Source organism: Microtus pennsylvanicus, chromosome 6 (genome assembly GCF_037038515.1).
Source record: "Microtus pennsylvanicus isolate mMicPen1 chromosome 6, mMicPen1.hap1, whole genome shotgun sequence".
Lineage (NCBI taxonomy): Eukaryota > Metazoa > Chordata > Mammalia > Rodentia > Cricetidae > Microtus > Microtus pennsylvanicus.
In genome coordinates, this window is record NC_134584.1 from 88986899 (window position 1) to 89007391 (window position 20493).

At 48.1% G+C, this 20493-nt stretch overlaps 1 protein-coding gene across 2 annotated transcripts in view; it reads right to left on the minus strand.

Moving 5' to 3' along the window:
• Positions 1-1647: 1647 nt before the first annotated feature.
• The window catches only part of N4bp1 (NEDD4 binding protein 1), a 46433-nt gene continuing 27587 nt past the window's right edge, over positions 1648-20493 (minus strand). For both annotated transcript variants that reach the window (XM_075976798.1, XM_075976799.1), the window contains exons 3-7: positions 13757-13887; positions 12083-12179; positions 9117-9224; positions 7522-7629; positions 1648-5707 (exon numbers count right to left, since the gene is read on the minus strand). In XM_075976798.1, the coding sequence (XP_075832913.1) occupies positions 5350-5707; positions 7522-7629; positions 9117-9224; positions 12083-12179; positions 13757-13887 (802 nt within the window). In that variant the 3' untranslated portion in view covers positions 1648-5349. The remainder of the gene's footprint in view (positions 5708-7521; positions 7630-9116; positions 9225-12082; positions 12180-13756; positions 13888-20493) is intronic.

Consider the following 20493-nt stretch of genomic DNA (forward strand, 5'->3'; position numbering starts at 1 on the left):
GGATCCATTTCTTCTCAGCTCTGTCCCAAGATGCTATTTCTGCTTCTCTGTGAAAGGGGAAAGGCCTACAGGAAGGCGGTAGTCTCCTCTCCTCAGACTCCAGTAAAAAGTTGATACTCACCTGCCTTGAGAACTTTCTGCTCAGCTTACTCTTCTGCAGAACAGGGTCACCATGGTAGACAGGCAGTGCTGGCTGAGCCTGGGGAGGGCAGCGAGCCTTCCACACACAGCAGCATCATGCGACCCCCTACAGACATCAGCATCAAGTCTTCCAGAGCCTGGGTTTCTTTCTCCAGGACACACAGCACTGGGTGTGTCAGTGCAGGGCCCACATACTCACCTGAGCGTCATTCTAACCGCCTCCTTCCTTCCTCCAGGACCGTCCTTGTGTTTTCTTTTGGGTAGAAGGGTCTCAGGGGACAGATAAAGCATAAGTATCCATGGGGGGTAGGGGTGGTATTGGGGTTGTTTTCCGTGGGTGTCCAACCCTTTTCAAAGGGTCCAAGTGACTTGCTGGTATAGCCCCTATAGATGGGGAAGCTGGGAACACAGAACCTTTTCAGCTCCTGCGGGCCACTCAGAAGAACCCTTCTTCCTGCTGCCTGTTTGGGAGGTTGCAACTTGAGCCTGATCCAGGAGCCAGACATGTGGCAGAGCAGTACAGGTCTGGTTCCTCTGCTGGGAGCAGTGACAGAGGAGGGGTCTGACCCAGGTCTGGGTACCAGACTGTGCGGTTGAGCAGGACTAGCTGGGGATCTGGAGAGAGATGGCAAGCAAAAGCCACCAAACAGGAGGAGTCAGGAGGAGCAAGTCCAGCCCCTGGGATGCATCTCCGCACTGGATGAAGGACTCTGGCTCAGCTGCTTCCCCAGAAGTCACCCCTGGTCCTGATAGCACCACGTGTCTGGACAATGGAAAGCTGAATTGCTTTTGGTTCTCAAAACCAGTGGAGCAAAGCACGATGGGTCTCACCTGTAACTCCCAACACTTGGAAGGCTGAGGCAGGAGGACTGCTGTGAATTCAAGGACAGCCTGGACTGCAGGACAGAGTGGCATTGACACCCAGACTAGGTGCTCATCCTGGTGGGCTATTAGCACAAGTCTTTGGGACATTCCTGAACATCAAGCTGGACGCCTGCTCGCCAATCTGCCAGGCTCTACTAAGGACAGGGAGGCGCTTCACTCTGTGTAGACACCTGATCTCATGGGATGAACTAACATGAAACTGCTTCAGCATCAGGGTGCACTTCGCGAATCCTGGGCCTCCTGACACCTGAGGAAGGTCTCCTTGACAAAGTGAGCTCAGAACTCAGGGCCGGCCTCTTGCTCATGTTTCTTCCCCATGGCAGAAAATGGCACTAATGGTTGTGGGTGCATCCCACATGGCTCCCAACACAATGGGCAAAATCTCCGAGGAAGACTGGCAGGTGAGGTCTATCTAAGCCAACTGTCTGCTTTGGACGGATCCATCTGGTCAGGATTCCAGGTCTGGGCAAGTTGACCAGGATGGCATGTGCTGAAGGCCCTAGGGAAGGGGGGCAGAGTGAAGCAGGCAAGCTAAGCCTACCCTACACCTGACAGAGGTGGGTCCCATTTCTGGAACACGATCACCAAAGTTCCCCCAATCAAGAAGGCACCATCCTCCAGTTCACTTGAACAGACATTTATTGAGCACCTACCAAGTGCAAGGCACTGTTAGGTGCCACAAGAGATACAGAGTGACCATAGGGTCCCTGCCCGCGAGGAGCTCACAGTCTAGAGGGAGGCAACACAGTACACAGTTGGCTGCAGCTACACCTGCTGGAGAGGCAAGAGCCAGAAGCGAGACACCAAGTGCTGTGGGGGTCACAGAATACCACAGGGCTGCTTCTGTTCAGGGCACAAGACTCAGGGCTGGGCCTTTGAGGAGGAGGGCTGTAGGGCAGAGGGCCATTTCTAGAAGAGAAATAAGCACGGATAGGGCCCCTGGGAACCCAGATCTGGGTGGCGGGTGAGCATCGTGGCAGGGATAGACAGTGATAGTGAAGTACGGCCATGGAGCAACAGCCATGGGCGCTCGGCTCAGAGGACAGGAACTCGATGCTCTGGTGGCAGCTGTAGGTCACTGAAGAGGAGGAGGAGGACACAAAAACGGTCGTCTAGATGAACCTGAATGAGCTCCCTGGAGTCTGGGAGAGGGGAGTTGTAAAGTGGCCTAGTGTTGAGGGACCCGTGAGAGAACAGTGTCACGGGGGATTGTGGGAAGTGGAGGGCAGTAGCAAGCCAAGGGCCAAGAAGGATACAAGGGAATACGTGATAGAAGATGACAGAACGGAGGCCGAGCTCCTGAGGTTCTGGGAGTCACGATCCCATAGGCTTAGTGACAGGATTAGTGTCACCACTACTGAAGGTGACATTAGGAAGGAGTGGTGACCTCCTACAATAAGTGCAGCTTCTCAAAGTGCAGTTCCAGGCCACCAACTGGGAGCCACTCAGGGTGTGTGGAAAGGACAAGCCTCCAGGCTTTCCTCTACCGCAGAGCCCACACCTCAGGGTGTGTGTAACCTGCATTTTAGCAAGGGCTGCCCTTTTCACTGGCGTCCTAAGGGTGGCCCAGTTTTAGAGCCGCCTGTGGAGAAACTGCATTAAGGATTGCCTTCAAGGAGAAGAAAGGAATGCAGAGCATCCAGAAGGAAGATGGAAGAAATAAGGCCAATAGCCTCCCTGTCTGTAGCTGTTACATTAACAATGAAACGGCAACCAGTGAATGCCCAGGCTCCTCCCATGAGGTGAGCAGAAGCCAAGTTTGCAGACTGGGGAGTGAAAACGTGGGAAGGTAGAGTAAAGCATCAGCAACAAATGCAGGGCGTTTTAACCTCAGGGATCAAAGGTAACAGGAAGGTGGTAACGCCAGCGAACAGTGCAACTAATGGACCCAGCTGAGATGGCTCAGAGTGCTGAGGATGGGGAAGCATTGGAAGAGATGCGAGAGGCAGGCTAGGACCAGGGTGAGCATGGTGCAGAGGCCACAGGGTCTGCAGCCATTGCCCCTACCAGGGGGAGGGACTCAGTACTTGGCAGTGGCAAGAAAGGGTGGAGTCTTCTTTCTTGCTTTACACATTCGCAAGCCTGTGTAAACACAACTCCATCCTGTCTCAAAGCTGAGTCTGCCAACCATGGTGCCACCACACTGGACCAGGACAGCTCCTGCGACACATGCACGCATGCGCACAGCGGCTGGAAGTCCATCAGCTACACTAGTTACTTATCCTTTCAACCTCTGTAAGCATCAGATACTTGACCAATGACCAAAATGATCAGCCTCGGCCACATTGACCACCTCACCCAAATGTCAGGATACGCAGGAGGCAGAGGCACTCCACATACGGAGGAATGCCAAGACACTCCACAGTTCACTGTGGAGGTACTGAGGGGTGGAGGCTGAGCATCTACAAGTACCTAACAGCAACAGAGCTTGGGTGAGGCAGAGAAGCAGGTCGTGAGCTTCCTTTGGTGGCTGGATAAGTGGGATTTGGACGCTACCCCTAAAGGTGATGAATTTCACAGAGAGTCTAGAATTATATTTCACATTGTAATCTACACAGTAATTAATGCCTCTCGATTTCCTCCAACTTTTCTTCCCTCCTATATGGGGAAGGGGGCATGGGCAGGTATCTCAGAAACAATACTAAGAACACAGAGGCTACACAACAAAGTCAATCTGCCTGGAGAGTCTGGGAAAGCTCGTGCTCCTTGCTCCCTGCCAGCATCAGGATGTGGCCCCTGTGCTCTACAGAGCACCCTGACTCTCCTGGTTCCCGGCTCCACCTTGGCACCTTTACTGTGCTCAGAAGCTGGGGCACAAGGCTGTAGTGAGTCTACTCCTGGACCTTGCAAAGTCTGTTTTCTACTTTCACTGCCTGCAGGTCTCAAAAGCCCAAGTGACAGATGACAAACGACTCCCCAGCAGGTTACATCGTCAATGAATTCAGGAGAACATGACTGAAGTACAACCGTGACCACCTAGAAAGCTCTGTATTCATCTCCTGAGGGATGCAGGGATCAAATGAAACCAAGTATATGCATGGTGACAGCATCCTGGGATCTACATAGTCCCTGCACCACAGAGAACCAACCAGCACTACATCCTCAGTCACTAACTGTGAGACCAGGAGAAAGACACAATCCACAGAGCAGTGGAATTGACTGTGAGGGCTGGGACACAGCATGGATGGAAAACACAGAGCCCTTAAAAGGTCTAGGTGAGAGTCAAGATGCTAAGAATGACCAGGACATGTTTCACAGACACAGAATTCAGGCTACACTCAGAAGAGGCGATACTGAGATAACTGGTCCTGAAAGACTCAGGAAGAGCGCCTAAGAGACCACTAAAAGACAGAAGAGGGGAACAGCAGGGCTTTGAGACCCCTTCTGAAACTACTAATGCTATTTATTGGCTTGGGTCATCCTTGAGAATAGAAAACTTTTTGGCAAAGCTGTACAAACTCCACATGGGATTCTTTCCCATACTTGTAGGCTGTGGATTCATGCTGGCCACAGAAGGGAGTTCCTCAGCAGACTCTCCAATCCTACCTCACCTTCTGAGGTGACAGTAGCTGTGGAATCAGATCAGGAACCTGGCGGCCTCAGCTGGAGAGGGCATTAGGGAGCTGGGCCAATCAGGGAGTATGCTGGGACTCGTTTCCCTTCTCTGTCCAGCGGAGAGGAAGGAGGATGGGGCTGAATGGACTGAATTCTTGCCCTGCTCTTCTGAGTCTGACTTTGTCTTGTCGCTGACGACAGCCAGGCACCAAGTGCCATCTAGTGGCTCCATGTCTCCACTCTCACGACAGCCTGCTGAGAAGACCCGGAAGAGTGGAGCAGGCCAGCTCCAAGGAGGAAGGCAGGGGAGCACATACCATGTGAGTGGACAGACAGATCACCTCAAGAAAATATACTTTAAGAGGGCTTGCTTTCCTTAAGGAAGCAATTCCTTTTTTTTTTATTTTTTAATTTTATTTAGAAAGGCTAACCATATTCATTTGTCAATTTTTCTTCAGCTTTAAGGAAAATAGTTTAAAAAACATAAAGTTGTAAATACACTCAAGAGAAACTGCTATTAAACAGTTCTGAACAGGCAGAAAATGTACTTTTCTTTTACAGAAAATGTTCAATCTGTAATAGCAGCATAATTTATATATAGAAAAAAGCTGGCTTTGAAAATCCAGACTTTTGTATATATCAAACACATCCCTTTCTTCTCCTACCGAGAGCAGCACTGTGCACTCTGGAAAGCTTCTCCCCAGTACGGGACTCCACAGTTGGCAGCTCCCTCTGGTCCCCATCAGCAGTGGGCTCTCAGCCCAGCCTTCAGTCCAGTACCAGGGCAGAAAGGGCATTCAGGTCTTTCATGTATGGATGAGCTACCAGGATCTGGTCGATCTTCAGTTTTTGCTCAGAGTCAGGGAAGATCTTTAGCAGGGCCGCCCTCAGCTCGCTGGTCTCTGCGGAAGATCTCTGTGCTGGTATGAGAAGGTTCTGCTGCATACTGGGAACGGTGGCCAGGGGTGTGAAGTGGGGCTGCTGAGGAAGCCAAGGGCCTGAAGAGGCTCCCTGGTTCCGGGATGGAGGCTGGTGGCTGGTGTTGGCTACTTGGGTGTTGGGGCTCCGGAAGCCAGGATCGAACGTGCCCACATCTGGCAGGGCATTGAGTAGCGGCTGCATGTCTCTGTGGATAGTGACCATGGAGAGAGCGGCAGTGAGAAATCCTGTAAAGCATGTACGGCTGACACTGAGGATCTAGATGCTAGGTAGTTCCATGTTTTCTGAAGGCCACAGAGCCAAGGGGATGTGAAATCAGCCCCAACAGATGGCACCCGGCACCATTTCCAGACCAATGAGGGAACAAGCACCTCTGGGATGGACAGCCTCTCCCAGTCTGCTGTCTGAGGGTGGGCCACAGTTGTTGCTTCTGCAAGGTTCCTGCTCATCTGGAGGGTTTTATTCTAGGCAGTGTCAGCTGACTGGGGAGAGGAATCCCTCTGGGCAGAGGCAACTCCAAGAGGCTCCTGGAATCCCTGTCTCCAGTGAGGTCTGGGTGGGGCAATGTGCTCTGAATGCCTGTACACATGGTGTTGTCTAGGCATCCAGGGACACCTGTCCTGCTTAAAAACTCCCACCAATTTCATCTGTAGCTGAGACCTGGGGCTAATAGTGCCATCAACGCCAGAAGCTTGACAGCCTGCAAAAGCTCCATTAACATTAGCGGCATCCCTCTGGAAGGAGTGACAACCAGTAGCCACCACTCACTTTGAAGATGATACTAGGTGAGAGGGAAAAGGACCAGCAGGACTGGTCCTGCCACCAGACTACTGAAGGAGTGGAACAGGCAGCAAAGAATTCACTTCTAGTTTGACCTGGACCTCAGCTTAGCATGGGGCCCACACACAGCCTCAAACACAGGCCTTGAGGCCTAAAACCCTATGAGGATTTCCCATAGAAGATGTGGGGTTGAGGGGTTAGACCGGAAAAGCCTACAGCAGGTTGCCATGTCCTTGGCCCAAGTCAACGCCTTAACAGTGTGATAAAACCCAATGGCTCCCAGAGAAATGATAACAAGGCCACGACTTTCCCAGTGTGTCAGTCTCCACTGAAGAAGATCCCTGGGTGAAAATCAACCCACTGCGGTACACCACCAAGTTCAAATTGATGATCCCAAAGGCTCAGGCTACAAAAGACCAACTAGCAGCCTTGAAAGATGGGACAGAGTCTATGTTCTCCTTTTAGGTACCTAGACCAACCCCATGCAAAAACCTGCCAGGAGATGCACAGAAATATAGCTCACTTTTGTTTTAAAACAAAGGTCTGCCACTAGGTTAGCATGAAGGAGGCTGTGGTTAACAAGGTCACCTGAGAATTCTTAGCGTAGACATAACCTCTACTTCTCAGTGGCAGAGAATAAAGCAAGCAGGCTTTCTCATGCAGAGATGGTAAACAGTAGCTGTGGGCCCTCACCCCACCCCCACAGCGGTTCCTGAGCAGGACACAAGTTCACGGCAGCACTGGACACTCCAAAGAAACGGCTGCACAAAGTGCATGGCAAAGCATCCCACACAGAGATCCCGGCGAGCAGTGACCTACAAGTTAGCACCAGCTTGAAAACCTGCTTCTGCTGAGACCCTCATGAATGTCTGTGTGCTCTCAGAGTAAAATGAAAAGGATCCCCACACAGGGCAGACCTAGACCCTGGCGCATGAGGCAGAGGCAGAGGATCAGAGTTTGAGCTTAGCCTGCTGACTCAGAGGAAACAGTCTAAGGCAGGCAGGCAGGCAGGCAACACTGAAAAAGACCACAGTGAAGACTGGCCTTGGGCTGCTTCCGTGACTGGCTTCTATACCGTCACATATCTAGGTCTAATTACGGCCCAGAAGACATTCAAATGCCATTTCTAGTTCTCAAGGACAGCATTTGTTGCAAAGCACAACATTTGGTTAAAATAAAAAAAAAAAACCTTTGACATACAAGGGACATACAAAGAAATACCTAAGAAAGCCCTCCTTTCGAAGAAATTCATCTAGCCGAGGTCCGTTTCTTCCCAGAGGGTCATCAGGAACCATAAATATGTCCCCCACGAACGTGTACTGAAGCAGCCTACAACACAGAAAGTCACAGTGCTGACCATCAGTCCCCTTCACTGCTGAGGAAATGGAACACTCCTCACAGGAGACACCCCGTGTTGGGACAATGGTCAGCCTGAACATTCCCAGTGCTATCTGCTTGGAGAGGAAGCAACCCCACACACAAGAGAAAGCGTTCTAACTTCTGTTGTGGACAGAGTTCTGCGAGAAGCTCCTCTCAGCTGCCCGCAAGTCTCATCCAGACGCCAGCCAGGTATTCTGTTTTCTACCAGATGAGAAAACACGATTAGAGACATTCAGCTTGGGACTCAGCAGGTGTGCCAAAGTGAAACTGAAAAAAAAGAACATGTTCATAGGCACACCTCTGATTTGGAAGAGAAAACATTGTCCTCAGCAGAGAAATGCAAGGTTGATCTAGTATTACTCATCCAGGATAGGGACCTGGGCCTGCTCAGCAGTAAAGTCTTGCCGGGAACACGGAACACCGTGGGGTCTAGAAATAAAGAACTGACTGGGCATGGTGGTATATGCTTTTAATCCTGTGACAGCTATGTAGTAAGCTCCTCTCTCGAATAAATGAATAAACAAAATTAAATTAAACTTAAAAAATCCTAGCATCTATGTCCATGATGTACATTTTGGTATCCAAGCTGCTTCTGTGAGGTGAGGTCTAAAAGCAGTGGGTTGGTGGGAGCCTCCTTGTGTGCAGACTGGTGTCTAGCACAACAGTGCCTGAGAAGTTCAACAACTGATCAACTGTGCCCACCAGGTCAAACTTTCCTCCACCCATTACCAAGACCTTCTTAGCAACACAGAGCTCAAATATCTCAAGTAATTCACTTTCGTCCAAGAGTCTGCAGCCAAGGTTTGTCTTTCTTCTAAAATTTTAAAGTTACATTGTTTCCTTATTTGTGTGCCCACAACTTTGGTTCTCTCTTTCCTGTGTGGTTCTGGAGACTTCCAGGTCCTCAGGCTTGGCACATCTCATCAGCCCAAGCTTTCAGAAACCCTGTTCGGACGTAGCAAGCTCTAAGTCTGAGACAAGAGCCGACTGTGAAATACGAGAGACATGCGTGTCTAGATGTGTTGCTTACCCGCACTGCCCTGCACATTCCCTATTTGCTTCTTGTGGGTAGCAGCCGCTCGAGTGTCAAGTCTTCGGTGGGCTCATGGAAGCCAGCATTCACCGCTCGTCAGCAGTTCATGACTGACACGTTCACAGTGGCAGCAACAAGGAAAGCTGCACGCTAAACTCATGGAAAACACCAGCCATCGAAACTAGACTTGCCCGAGCCCGCAGTTAGGTGCCCCCTCCCTCGGCATATTGTTTTTGTGCTACGCTCCTGCTGGAGTCACAGCACCCAGAGCTGACACTTGAGATGGCTGAGGTCCTGTCTTACAGGTGCTCCTAGGAGCCCCCTTCACCCTCTCCTGGGCCTACCACCTTGTAAGCAGCACATCAGACAAAATGCAGATCACAGCAAAGTAAAACAAGATTACCTTTTTGTAATAATTTCTCTCCAGGACACCGACTCAGTCACGAACTCTCTGAAGTTATCATTTGTTACAATTATGCCCCCAGTTTTGTCCGCTAAGTGTAGCAGGAACCTATGGTTACAAGAGTTCAACATGAGCAAACAGCACGCCCTGCTGAGAGAAGCTGGGCTATAATGAAATAAGAAAATAGCCGCTTTAAACAAGGTTGGATACACAGAGTTAGGTCCCGTCAACTGAAGATGGATAAAACAATAAGCATCTCTGGAATTAGCAGTGGGATTATAAAACAACTTTTTTCATGCAGTCTAGTTCTACAAAAAAGTAATTTCAACTGATTCCTACATTTTCTAGAACAGATCCACCATAAACCGTGGTGACAATGCATGAAGACCTGAGCCGAGGACAAGCTAAAGGTAAGAGGCCTGTGAGATACATCAGCTCTGCAAATTTTTAAAGAACAATCAATTTTCTGCTTTGCATCAAGAAGACATCATCATTTTGGCCTAAAGATAGATAGATTCGCTCAATTACAAAAGAACGCGTGGTGATGGGGTGCCTTTTGTGATTTTAAACAAGTGGTAGTGCTGCTGGGATCAAACTAAGGGCCTGACAGGTGAGGCAAGCACAGGTGGGGGCACAGTAAAGAAACCAAGATGGCTGCTCCGTGGTTGGATGGCTGGGGGAAGGTTTTACATTGTTGGATAGGAGAGAGAACAGCCAGAAGCATCTGGAAGGGTCCAGAGCAGAGAGAGAAAGCAGACTGGCTGTGGATACTTCTCAGGTGTGTTGGAGGGCAGGGTCAGTGGAGACATGATGATAAAGAGAAGCTGAAAAGAATGAATATCGAGAGGGCCTTGTTTGCCATTCCGAAGAGAGTGGTCCCCAGTCTGGAAGCATAGTGCAGGGGAGAGGGAATAGTGAGATTAGCAGGGGGCTCGGATATTCATAACACATGCAAGTCACTAGGGACTGGAGGAGCCTGGAGGTAAGTTTTGGGCTTGCTATGTAACCACAGACATAGCCAAAGGAAGCGGCTCTTTCTGCTAGGCAGGAATGCTGCACATGGGAGCCTTCATCTCTGACAGCACTCCTTCTACAGTCCAGCTTAAGCAGACTGTATGACCATGACTGTCATTTTGGGGTCACCCACAACCTTCTGGAGAAATGGGGATCCCTTTGGACTCTATCACTAAACCCCTAACCCTATGTGTGAGAGGGTCTTAACTGTCCTAGGTCAGCCTTGAATTAAAGATGACCCTGACCTTTTGGTGCTGGGATTTCAGGTGTGTTCCAGCACACAGGGTCTCATGTACACACAGTGATGAAATAGAGTAAGAATAAAGTATTTTGTTTTATTGCTGAAGATAACCTCTGTCTAAACTCTCTTAAAATATCTGTGAGTAGCCAGGCACAGCGGTGCACATCTTTAATCGCGGCACTTGGGAGGAAGAGGCTGGCAGCTATCTGTGAGCTTCAGCACAGCCTGGTCTACATAGTGAGTTCCAAGAACAGTCAGGGCTACCTACTGAGAAACTATCTAAAATACAAGACAAAACAACAAACACTGTGAAAGGAATGGAAGTGTTATTTCTTGAGCACGAACAAAGACAGTGAAACAAAAGCCCCAATCACTGGACTCTAAGGTGCAGGCAGCCGCTCATCTTCACGGTGGCAGCGACTCCTAGGCAGGACTGAAAACAACAGATTCCTAACTCTTAGGAACTCGGGGAAGTTAGATTTGGTTTTATTTTCACCACCACCCTCACCCCCCAACAGGAGCTCACAAATTCCAGGCTAGCTTAGAATTCACTATGTAACTGAGCATGACTTTGAATCCCTGATCCTCCTGCTTCTACCTCTAAAATGCTGGAATTACAGGTTGGAGCCACCACATTTGGCTAAGGTCCTTGTTAATAAACATTACAGTTCACTTCTAAAGGGCATGACTTGTCAACGGTGCTATGCACTGTCAATAAAAGCAGATAGTGAGGCTTCCCACCAGGACACACAACTATACTCTCTGAAACCCAGAGAGCAACGTAAACCAAGAGGAAGTTTCATCTGCACGCCTGTTCCTGGGTTCAAATCCCTTGGCTGTGAGAAAAAAGCTGTGGTGGTAGAGGCCTGAAGGCTTTTCCTGTGCCTACTGACCTACTTGCTTTTCCACCCAAGCACTTCGGGGTTCCTGAGCCTGTGACGATGCGGACAAGAACTGCCCTTCCAGGACAGATTCCCAGGAAAGCTCCCAACCCGTGTGCTGCCCTCCCTCAGCTTTCCTCACACCGCTCTTTGACAGTACCTTGAATGCACCCCATCTAAGCTCATCTCTTTCCTATGGGTGAGGGAATGTCTGCAGTGCTCCTAGATCACCTCTTTCCCATTCCATCACATAGCAGTGTGGGTAACACATGAAGCACTGTCTTCACTGGAAGGGGTGGGAACATACAGAACAATGCAGAGAAGGGGCAGACAGCCCAAGGGCAACAGACACCACGCTTGTCACTACTTACACGACAACACCAGAATAGAGTTGCAAAAACTACATATCACCGGGGAAGCTTGGAATCCAAATTCCTCCTTTTGGGAGGTGGGAATCTCACCAGGTAACCCTGGCTGGCCTGAAATGCAGAGATTCACTCAGATCTGTGATTTACATAGTGAGTTATATAGGTCAGGGCGGCATGGTGAAACTCTGTCTCAAGGAGGAAAAAAAAGGAAAGCCAACTACATATATCTGCCTTTTCTCACTTCAGACATACTTTACTAAATTAAATAAAATCAAACTTAACACAATGGTGTCTTCTGTGCCATTCTTAACCTCATAGAGTATATAAGCTTAATAGTGACTTTGATCACGAGTTTTAAAACTGAGCAAGCAGGTCCCTTCAGAGTGCACACCAGCCTGGTGGCAGGCAGCTGGCTCCTCACCACCCCACTCCCACCTTGGGAAGGAAAACAGCCCTCCATACCTGTCATCATGAGAAGCGATCCGTTCTCCAAAGACCATCCGGGCAGGAGTTAAAGATAATATTCCAAGCTCCTGGAGCTGGGTTAAGAAGTGCTGTTCTGTTTGTGGAAGAAGTTGATGTGGGTTCAGTAAAGGCCATCTTTCCCAGATGTGTAAACAAATGGACGCAAACCCAAATACTTCACTTGGGGCTTGCAGAAAACCTCCTTTTCCTACTGACTCAATTTTACTAACTACCAGATCAAGTAGAAAAAAGAAAATCAATTAAGACTCATACTAAGACAAACCCTGCATAGGAACTGACTGGGTAGTTTTTAAACAAACAAACAAACAAATATTAAATTCATTTCCTCTTGAGACTAAACCATAAGCCTGTAATTTATCAATGCTGCCCTCAAGAACTCTTCCAAAGGTATATATGACAGGTAGAATACAGAAAGAGAAGTGACAAGAGTCCCCCAAAAGTGGGAGTGCGGAGGAGAAGAGCCCTTTAGATGCAGAGGCAGCAGCAGGAACAAACCTCTTTGCTCCAGTCAAGAAAGGCTAGCCTTCTCTCCCAATTAGTCTCAGTTGTCTGTACAAGCCCGATTGTCCCAGGCACACTAGTGACAAGAGGGAGGGCTGATGCTCTTCTGTGGGAAAGCAGTCACAGGCAAGAGAAGCTGAGACCTAAGATTCCTGGGTTTGCATTTCCAACCAAAGCAGCTGCCAGTGACCTGAGCTGATCTGCCCACACTGGGGTTCCCTATTTTGCAGCTGCCCAGTGTGCATGCAATAAGACTCTGCTAGGCAATGAGTGAATCCACCTAGCTCCTCCAGGACCTTCTGTTCTGACATCTCCCAGATAAAGAAAGCTGGGACTGGCTTCAGCATTAGACTTCACTTCCTGTTTCTCTGCCCCCTGCTACCTCTCCTTTCTAGGAGCCCTCGTGTGCTGTGCCTGCCACAGCCTCCCCCGTTTGTCTATGATGGCCCAGGACAAAACAACCTTACGTTCTCTGGAGTATTTTACAACACAGTAAGTCCAAACTTCCTGTGTGGGAGCTGTAGGTTATGCACAAAGTACCCAATGGCAAACAGAAATGATTCCTAATAAGCCCTCAGACTACTGGAAAGACGTTATCTAAGGACAGAAAACTGGCCAAGTAACTATTTTAAAGAAACATTATTTAAATATTCCAAAGCCCAACCTAGTGGAGACACTTAACTTCTAACAGCAATGCTAACCTTCTACCCTTCCTAACCACTCCCTTTTATAATACAACACTCGTCAACTGAGAGGCATGTCTATCCCAGGCCAGCCTCAGAAACTACTGTGTAGCCAAGCACAGCTCTGGCCCTCCACTCCTTCCCGAGTGCTCTGGCCCTCCACTCCTTCCCGAGTGCTCTGGCCCTCCACTCCTTCCCGAGTGCTCTGGTCCTCCACTCCTTCCCGAGTGCTCTGGCCCTCCACTCCTTCCCGAATGCTCTGGCCCTCCACTCCTTCCCGAATGCATTACAGGTATGCACCACACCGAGTTTTCAACTGGTATTTTACCAGACAGAAACTATTCAGAATTTCGTCATTCAATCTGTTGCCCACATGTGTGATTCTATTCTAAGTACCTTGTGTTGCAATTTGAAGCCAGTTCATTGAATACCTAACCAGAAATATGGAAAAGTCACTGGGCCTCACCTGTGACATTAGGATCGCGCCTTGTTCTCCACTGTGGGACAAACACAGTGATGTTTCTGTTGCCAAGCTTCCAAAAATATTCAACTGCAATTGCTATCCCACGGCAACTAAAGAACTTTTTCAGACCATGGCTGGAAGAAAGCAAGACGATTTCATTAGGTCAAGGCATATGTAAAGCCTACGTTTACCACGGAGAAGAACAATCATACAACAGAAACAAGACAGACATGCTATTACTTTTCCAATGTGTTGTGTGTACTTTGCTGCTTTGCAGAGCCAAGTTAGACCTGCTGACTGAGTCCTTCCTGTATCTTAGAGTCTTGGGTCTTTTCCTTGTATCCGACGAACTGAGTGCGCTGTTTTGGTTGAGGGCTGCAGGCTTGCTGTAATATATGTTTATTATCACAGTGGTTTCCAGTATAGTCTACTGGGAAAACTACTACTGTTTCTAACGTCTGTCTAATCATTGGCCTCTAAGAACCTTATCTTCTTTTTGTGAGATGTGGTCTCTGTAAGTCAATGAACTGACTTAAAGCATGTGATCCTCCCGCCTCAGCCCCCTGAAGTCTGACACACTGGGGTACACTGCACATCTAGCCTACTGTGACTCTGGAGTCATGTCCTGGGGGGCTCTGCAGCTGTGTGGGGTGCTGCTTGTTTACTGTGTTAGGGATGAGACCCAGGTCCTCACACGAGCCAGGCTAGCACTCCACCGCTGTGCTTCACTGCCAGCGGATGTCTAAGAACTTGGGAATTTTGTCACAGAATTTGTGGCTCAGTAGCTGTGACAGTGCCTGTGCTATGTGCCTGCCTATGGCTGAGGACAGGAATTAAATATGTGACCCTGCTGTACTACCACAGTGCCCAATGTCACTGCTACCTCTGGAGGATGGGTGAGTGCATCACCCACCTTCCAAGGAACTGAAAAGCTCCCAGGTTTATAACTTAAAAAGAACACTTAGAAAACAAGATTCAAACGAAACTAACTAGAACCACGGGGACCGTACCGAATGAATCAGAAAGCAGGGAAAAGGAAAACATGTAAGAAACGGGCCAGGACGGGTCAATCTGCAAAGGTCACCATGGTCACTGACCCACCACTCGGTTTCTGCCACAGCAATGTGACAACAGCCACACACAGCTGTAGATGGCAAATATGGCTGAGTTCCTAAGCACTTGAGACAGAAATGGGGCTGTATTTAGCCCAGTGTGTGACTTCTTGCTCAGAAGGCACACAAAAAATGTAGCTCCTAAGTCTGGTAGTACATTTCAAAACACAAAACCAGAGACTGGATGGAGAGATGGTGCATACTTTTTTCCCCCTAAACCCTAATCCTAAACCCTAACCCTAACCCGAGATGGCGCATACTTAAGAGCACTTGCTGCTCTTGCAAACGGGCGGATGTGGGTTTGATTCTTAGCACGCATGTGGCAGCTCACACCATCCGTAACTCCAGGGGATCAGAAGCCCTTTTCTGACCAGGCATGTATATGGCACACAATACACAAACAGGCAAAACACTCATACACATAAAAAAAAAATCAGCTGGCTATACCGCTCCACAGGCAAAAGTGCCACATGTGGACCATGGCGTGTGCACTCCCCCAACACAAACACACATAAACAAGTAAGTAAGCAAATATGATTAAAAAAACAAATAACCCTTTATTTTGCCTCAGGCAGTTAAATAGAGGTGGGGGAGAGATGTCCTTCCCATACACATCCTCTGCCTGCCAGGACTGGCTTCCAGGTCCCTTCCACATTTGACAGATCAGAGAGAGCAGGCCAAGGCAAACTTCCCATAATACACATGCCAGCCAGCTCTTGCTCTTGGGTAGTCTTGTCCCTACCCATCCTGGTTGCTAAGTCTCCTTGTGTATCTTCCCTACCAGCCCCTCTGAGGGCTCAGTCTGGTCTCCTGTGAAGCCAGCCCTTCCTGTCTTCTCACCTCCTACCTTCTACTGTGCAGTGTATCAGAGTGGACTGTTGAGAGTGGGTGTGCTGGGGTAGACTCATTGCCCACACCTGGCCAAGGCCCTTCCACTATCCCATAATATTATGCCAACCCTCTTTGCATTCCTGACCCTTGAGCACAGGAAGGCTTGGATACACACAGGTAAGCTGCCAGGAGGTTGCAAAGAGTAGCCCACAAGTTCTCTTTGCTAGAGGATAAAGCCAATGCTTTTTCAGAGACCAATAAAGAAGAAACTATCAGCTGGGCAGTGGTGGCACATGCTTTAATCCCAGCACTCAAGAGGCAGAGGCAGGCCTAGGTCTCTGTGAATTCGAGTCCCGCCTGGTCTTACAGAGCAAGTTCCAGGATAGCCAGGGCTACACAAAGAAACCCTGTGTTGACAAACCAAAAAGAAAAAAAGAAACTATGAGATCTTATTCCAGAAAACACATGCAAGCAAACAAACCCATGGCTGATATAGTAAGGATGAACCATACCAGTATGACTTGTTACTGGTGAAAAAGAGGGAGTAACTGGCTTCTTGTTCTTAAAGAATAAGTACTCTAATTGTTTAATACTAAGGACAGGCCTGGAGTTAAGGCAGCCGGTTTTTGTTTGTTTGTTTGGTTTTTGCCCCCGCCTCTCAAGATAGGGTTTCTCTGTGGAGCTTTGGAGCCTGTCCTGGAACTCACTCTGTAGACCAGGCTGGCCTTTGAACTCACAGAGATCCCCTGCCAGTTCTAACATGAAGATCCTAAATGAAGAGCACACACGCACACAGGATCCAGCGAACCTGCTTGTCCTCTTCTCCTTAAATCTTCAGCTGACCACACAGCAGGAATGGATGGGGACAGAGCTCCACTTGCGGTCAATGAAGAAAAGGAAGCCAAAGCAGATGGCAGGAATTCTGCTACCCTGGGTATCTAAGTTTAAAGCAACAGTAGAACAAGTAGTTTGCTGTCAGAAGCACCAAGGCTGCACCAGTTTTCAGTGCTCTCTACAGAAGATCACAGCATTTTCACTCTGAAGACTCCACAGTTAAACAGTGCTTCCAGGTTCGGCCTAGAGAATATGTAGATTTATCTAGAAAATAAAACTACAGAAAAAGGAAATGAGGGCTGGGGTGTGACCAATATAGCATATGTGTGTGATCTGAGTTGAAGTCTCAGCCCCAGGAAGTGGGGGAAAAGAAGAACCAAACTGCTGTATAATGTTAGACAGTGCAGTAAGAACTCTTCTTTTAAACCTGATGAAGTGTGTTTATCCTTGCTGCTTCTGGTCTCTATAATCGAGACAGGGTGGTGGACAGGGAAGTGCCAACTAGTGGTCTACCCTGACCTAGAGAACATATATTCACAGTGCACAGACTAATACCTTCTACTTTAGGGACTCCAAATAGACCCCAGCCTCACATGTAGGAAAACACTGAGCCTGGAGGGTAGGTGTGTCAGCTCTTCAGGGAGATCTGAACTCCTGCCCCAGGCCTCTGGAGACAAGTTAAATTACCTGGCTATTTTTCACATTCTAGCAGTCAGCCCACACGCTTCAAACAGAGGAGAGCTGGGTGATAACAGCTAGCTAGCAGTGGCTGTCAAGCCAGACAGGGCAGTGCAGGGAAATACTGTGGGAAGCCCTTTCTGAGTTAACCAGAAAAGCACAATTTCCTTCTAGCTTCCAGCTCATAAAATAGCCATGGAAGCTGCTCCAGAGAGACGAGCAAGCACAGTGGACACATGCGCAGTTCTGACAAGCGAATGGGCAAACCCCATTGACACAGACAGTCATCAAAGGAGACTGGTCAGGTGCTCTCATGCTGGGGTTTCAGCCGCCACTGTGATGTCGGCCAGACACTGCAAACATTTCCACTGACTCATCACCTGACTCATCACAGTGACGACGGAAACGACAGAAAACACATCCCCAGCAGAAGGCAGGTGTTTCAGAACTGTTCGTGGTATATATGAGCTTCAGACCTCATGATGGACCAAATAAACAGCAATCTGGGGGAGAGGGGGTGCTGCTTCAGGGTAGTTCACACCAATAGACCCAATTCTTGCAGGCCTTGCATTTTCTTCTAAACTGCTGTTAGCTGTGCCAAATTGGTGAGGGTTACTCAGCAGCTCTAATGTGTCCAGTAACAAAAAGGTCTGAGTAGTCCAACCTCAACTCCTGTGGGAGACGCAGGCAGTCCCGGTGCTGAGGAGGAAGACATGGCCCCAGGTCTAGGTGTGATCCTGGACAAGGCTCATATCATTTCAAGCTACACCTAATTCTTGCTCCAAGAAACGAGTATGAAGATTGCATTCAATAATAATAATAATAATAACAACAACAACAACAATGCTAATAATAATAACATGCCAGGCTGAGAATGAAGCTCAAGCAGAGCATTTGCCTAGGGTGTCTAAGAACCAAAGTTCAATTCTTACTGCCAAAAAACTTAGGAAATCCTTGGTCTCGGTTAAAACGCAGTCTACATTGGTGACGCGAACGGCAAGCAGGCTATGAAGTCACAAATGGTGACAAGAAGCCGGTAAGAAAGTCCTAGTCATCTTCCTGGAAGCCCGCCATGTCCAGAGCCTGCGGCTGAGGGGTTTAGAGAAACAGTCTACCTGCACTCACTGATGGGCTGTGCAAGAGTCAACCATCTCCACTTTTGGAACTCTCTTTGAGGGGAGTCCTCTGAGCACGCAGTCCCCAGCATCATGCAGCACACAGGCAGCTGATCTGAAGATGTCCCAACTCAGAGTCAAGGCCTACCCATACTGGCAATTTCTTCTCTCAGAAAAAGGGTTAACTCTGATTGCTAACTGTGGTGGTTTGAATATAAATGACCCCCAAGGGTCTATAGGGAGGAGCACCACTTAGGAGGAGTGGCCTGGGAGTAGGTGTGGCCTTGTTGGAGGAGGTGTGTGACCAGGGGATGGGATTCGAGGTATCAGAAGCTCCAGCTAGTTTCTCTGCCTGTTTCCTGTAGATCAAGATGTACAACTCTCAGCTCCTCTAGCATGTCTGCCTGCATGTCACCATGATAATGGACTGAACCTCTGAACTCTATGCCAGCCCCAATGAAATGTTTTCCTTTAGAAGAGTCAGCGTGATCAGAGCAACAGAAACCGTAAGACAGGTGGACCTACATCCAATTAAGTGCAACTGTGTCTTAGGGTAACATCCCTTTTCAAAGTGTTGTTCTTAAACCCAAACATCAGTAAATTCAAAGGAATGTTAAATCCTCTAGAAAGAATCAGTTTTCAAACCTAGTGAGGGGCTGGAGAGCTGGCTCAGCGGCTGCCAGCACGAGCTTCCAGAAGCTGCAGTTGCACCATGGCCAAGCAATTCACAGCCACCTGCAACCCCAGTGCCAGGGATCCAACACCTTCTTCTGACCTCCACGGGCAACAGAATGCATGTGCACAACCTCCCTGTACCCCTACCCCACATACATTAATAAAACTAATGCCTAAAGTAATAAGGATCATAATTAGTCTCAGCAGTTAAGAGTACTTGCTGTTCTTAACTGAGTTCAGGTCTTAGCACCCATGTCAGGTGGTTCACAGCTGTAATTCCAGGTAGCATATATACACAGACACAAACACACCCCCACAATCAATAAATAAAAAACAATATATATATATATATATATATATATATATATATATATACTAATAAAAGCTTGCATGCTCGTTTTAAGTGATAATCATTGCTTTTCAAAAGCAACAGCACTATATCCAAGGATGTTGGGAAATATGTGGTAGTGTTTTGGGTTGTCATGTGTCTGGGAAGTACACTATGGGCAGATTGGAAGGGATCAGATATGTAACACAAGCTGGCATGATCAAACAGTACTATACATTCCAATAGTCAATACTAGTTACTACTCTAAAAAGTTGATGGATCAGCTAGCAAAGTGTGTGTTGAACAAGCATGAGGACTTGAGTTCAGATCCCCAGCACCCATGTAAAAAGTGAAGGTGGTGGCACACACTTGTAATTCTAGTACTGCTCAAGAAGAGAAATAGACAGGAGGAATCTTGGAGGTCCCTAGCCAGCCAATCTAGCCAAACTGGTAAGCTCCAGTTTCAGGGAAAGAACCTAACTCAAAGACAACAACAAAAATGAAACAAAAAACAAAGGTGGAAAACAATCGAGGACGACGGCCAATATTAACCTCTGCTATCCATACGCGCACACATACTCATGAACATACAGCATGTACACACAAACATTGTTAACATAGCGCACACATACTCATGAACATACAGCATGTACACACAAACATTGTTAACATAGCGCACACATACTCATGAACATGCACACACAAACATCGTTAACAGCGCACACATACATACTCATGAACATACAGCATGCACACACAAACATTAACATATGTGCACACATACTCATGAACATACAGCATGCACACACAAACATCATTAACATGCTCAGCCTTAGCTCATCTGTACTCTTACTGCTTGAACATCACTGAGAAATCTTTGCACATTAGCATTCCTCAAAATCACGACTTAAACTCTTGTGTCCTCACTCAGCTTAAGAACTAACAAGGAGGACTTGGAGCCGGTCTTGTACTACAGGTACCCAAATGGATCTTACAGTTTTACTTAGATCAATCTATGTAGCTGTGGGACATTTGCTGGGTTTCCCCCAACAGAGCTGCCAAAACCCAAAGTAGATGACAAGAGGCAGTACTGCTTGGAAAAGAGGATACAGGTACAATAATAGTCTTATTCCCTGCTTTGACATTTTTCAACCTCTGATCCCCTAG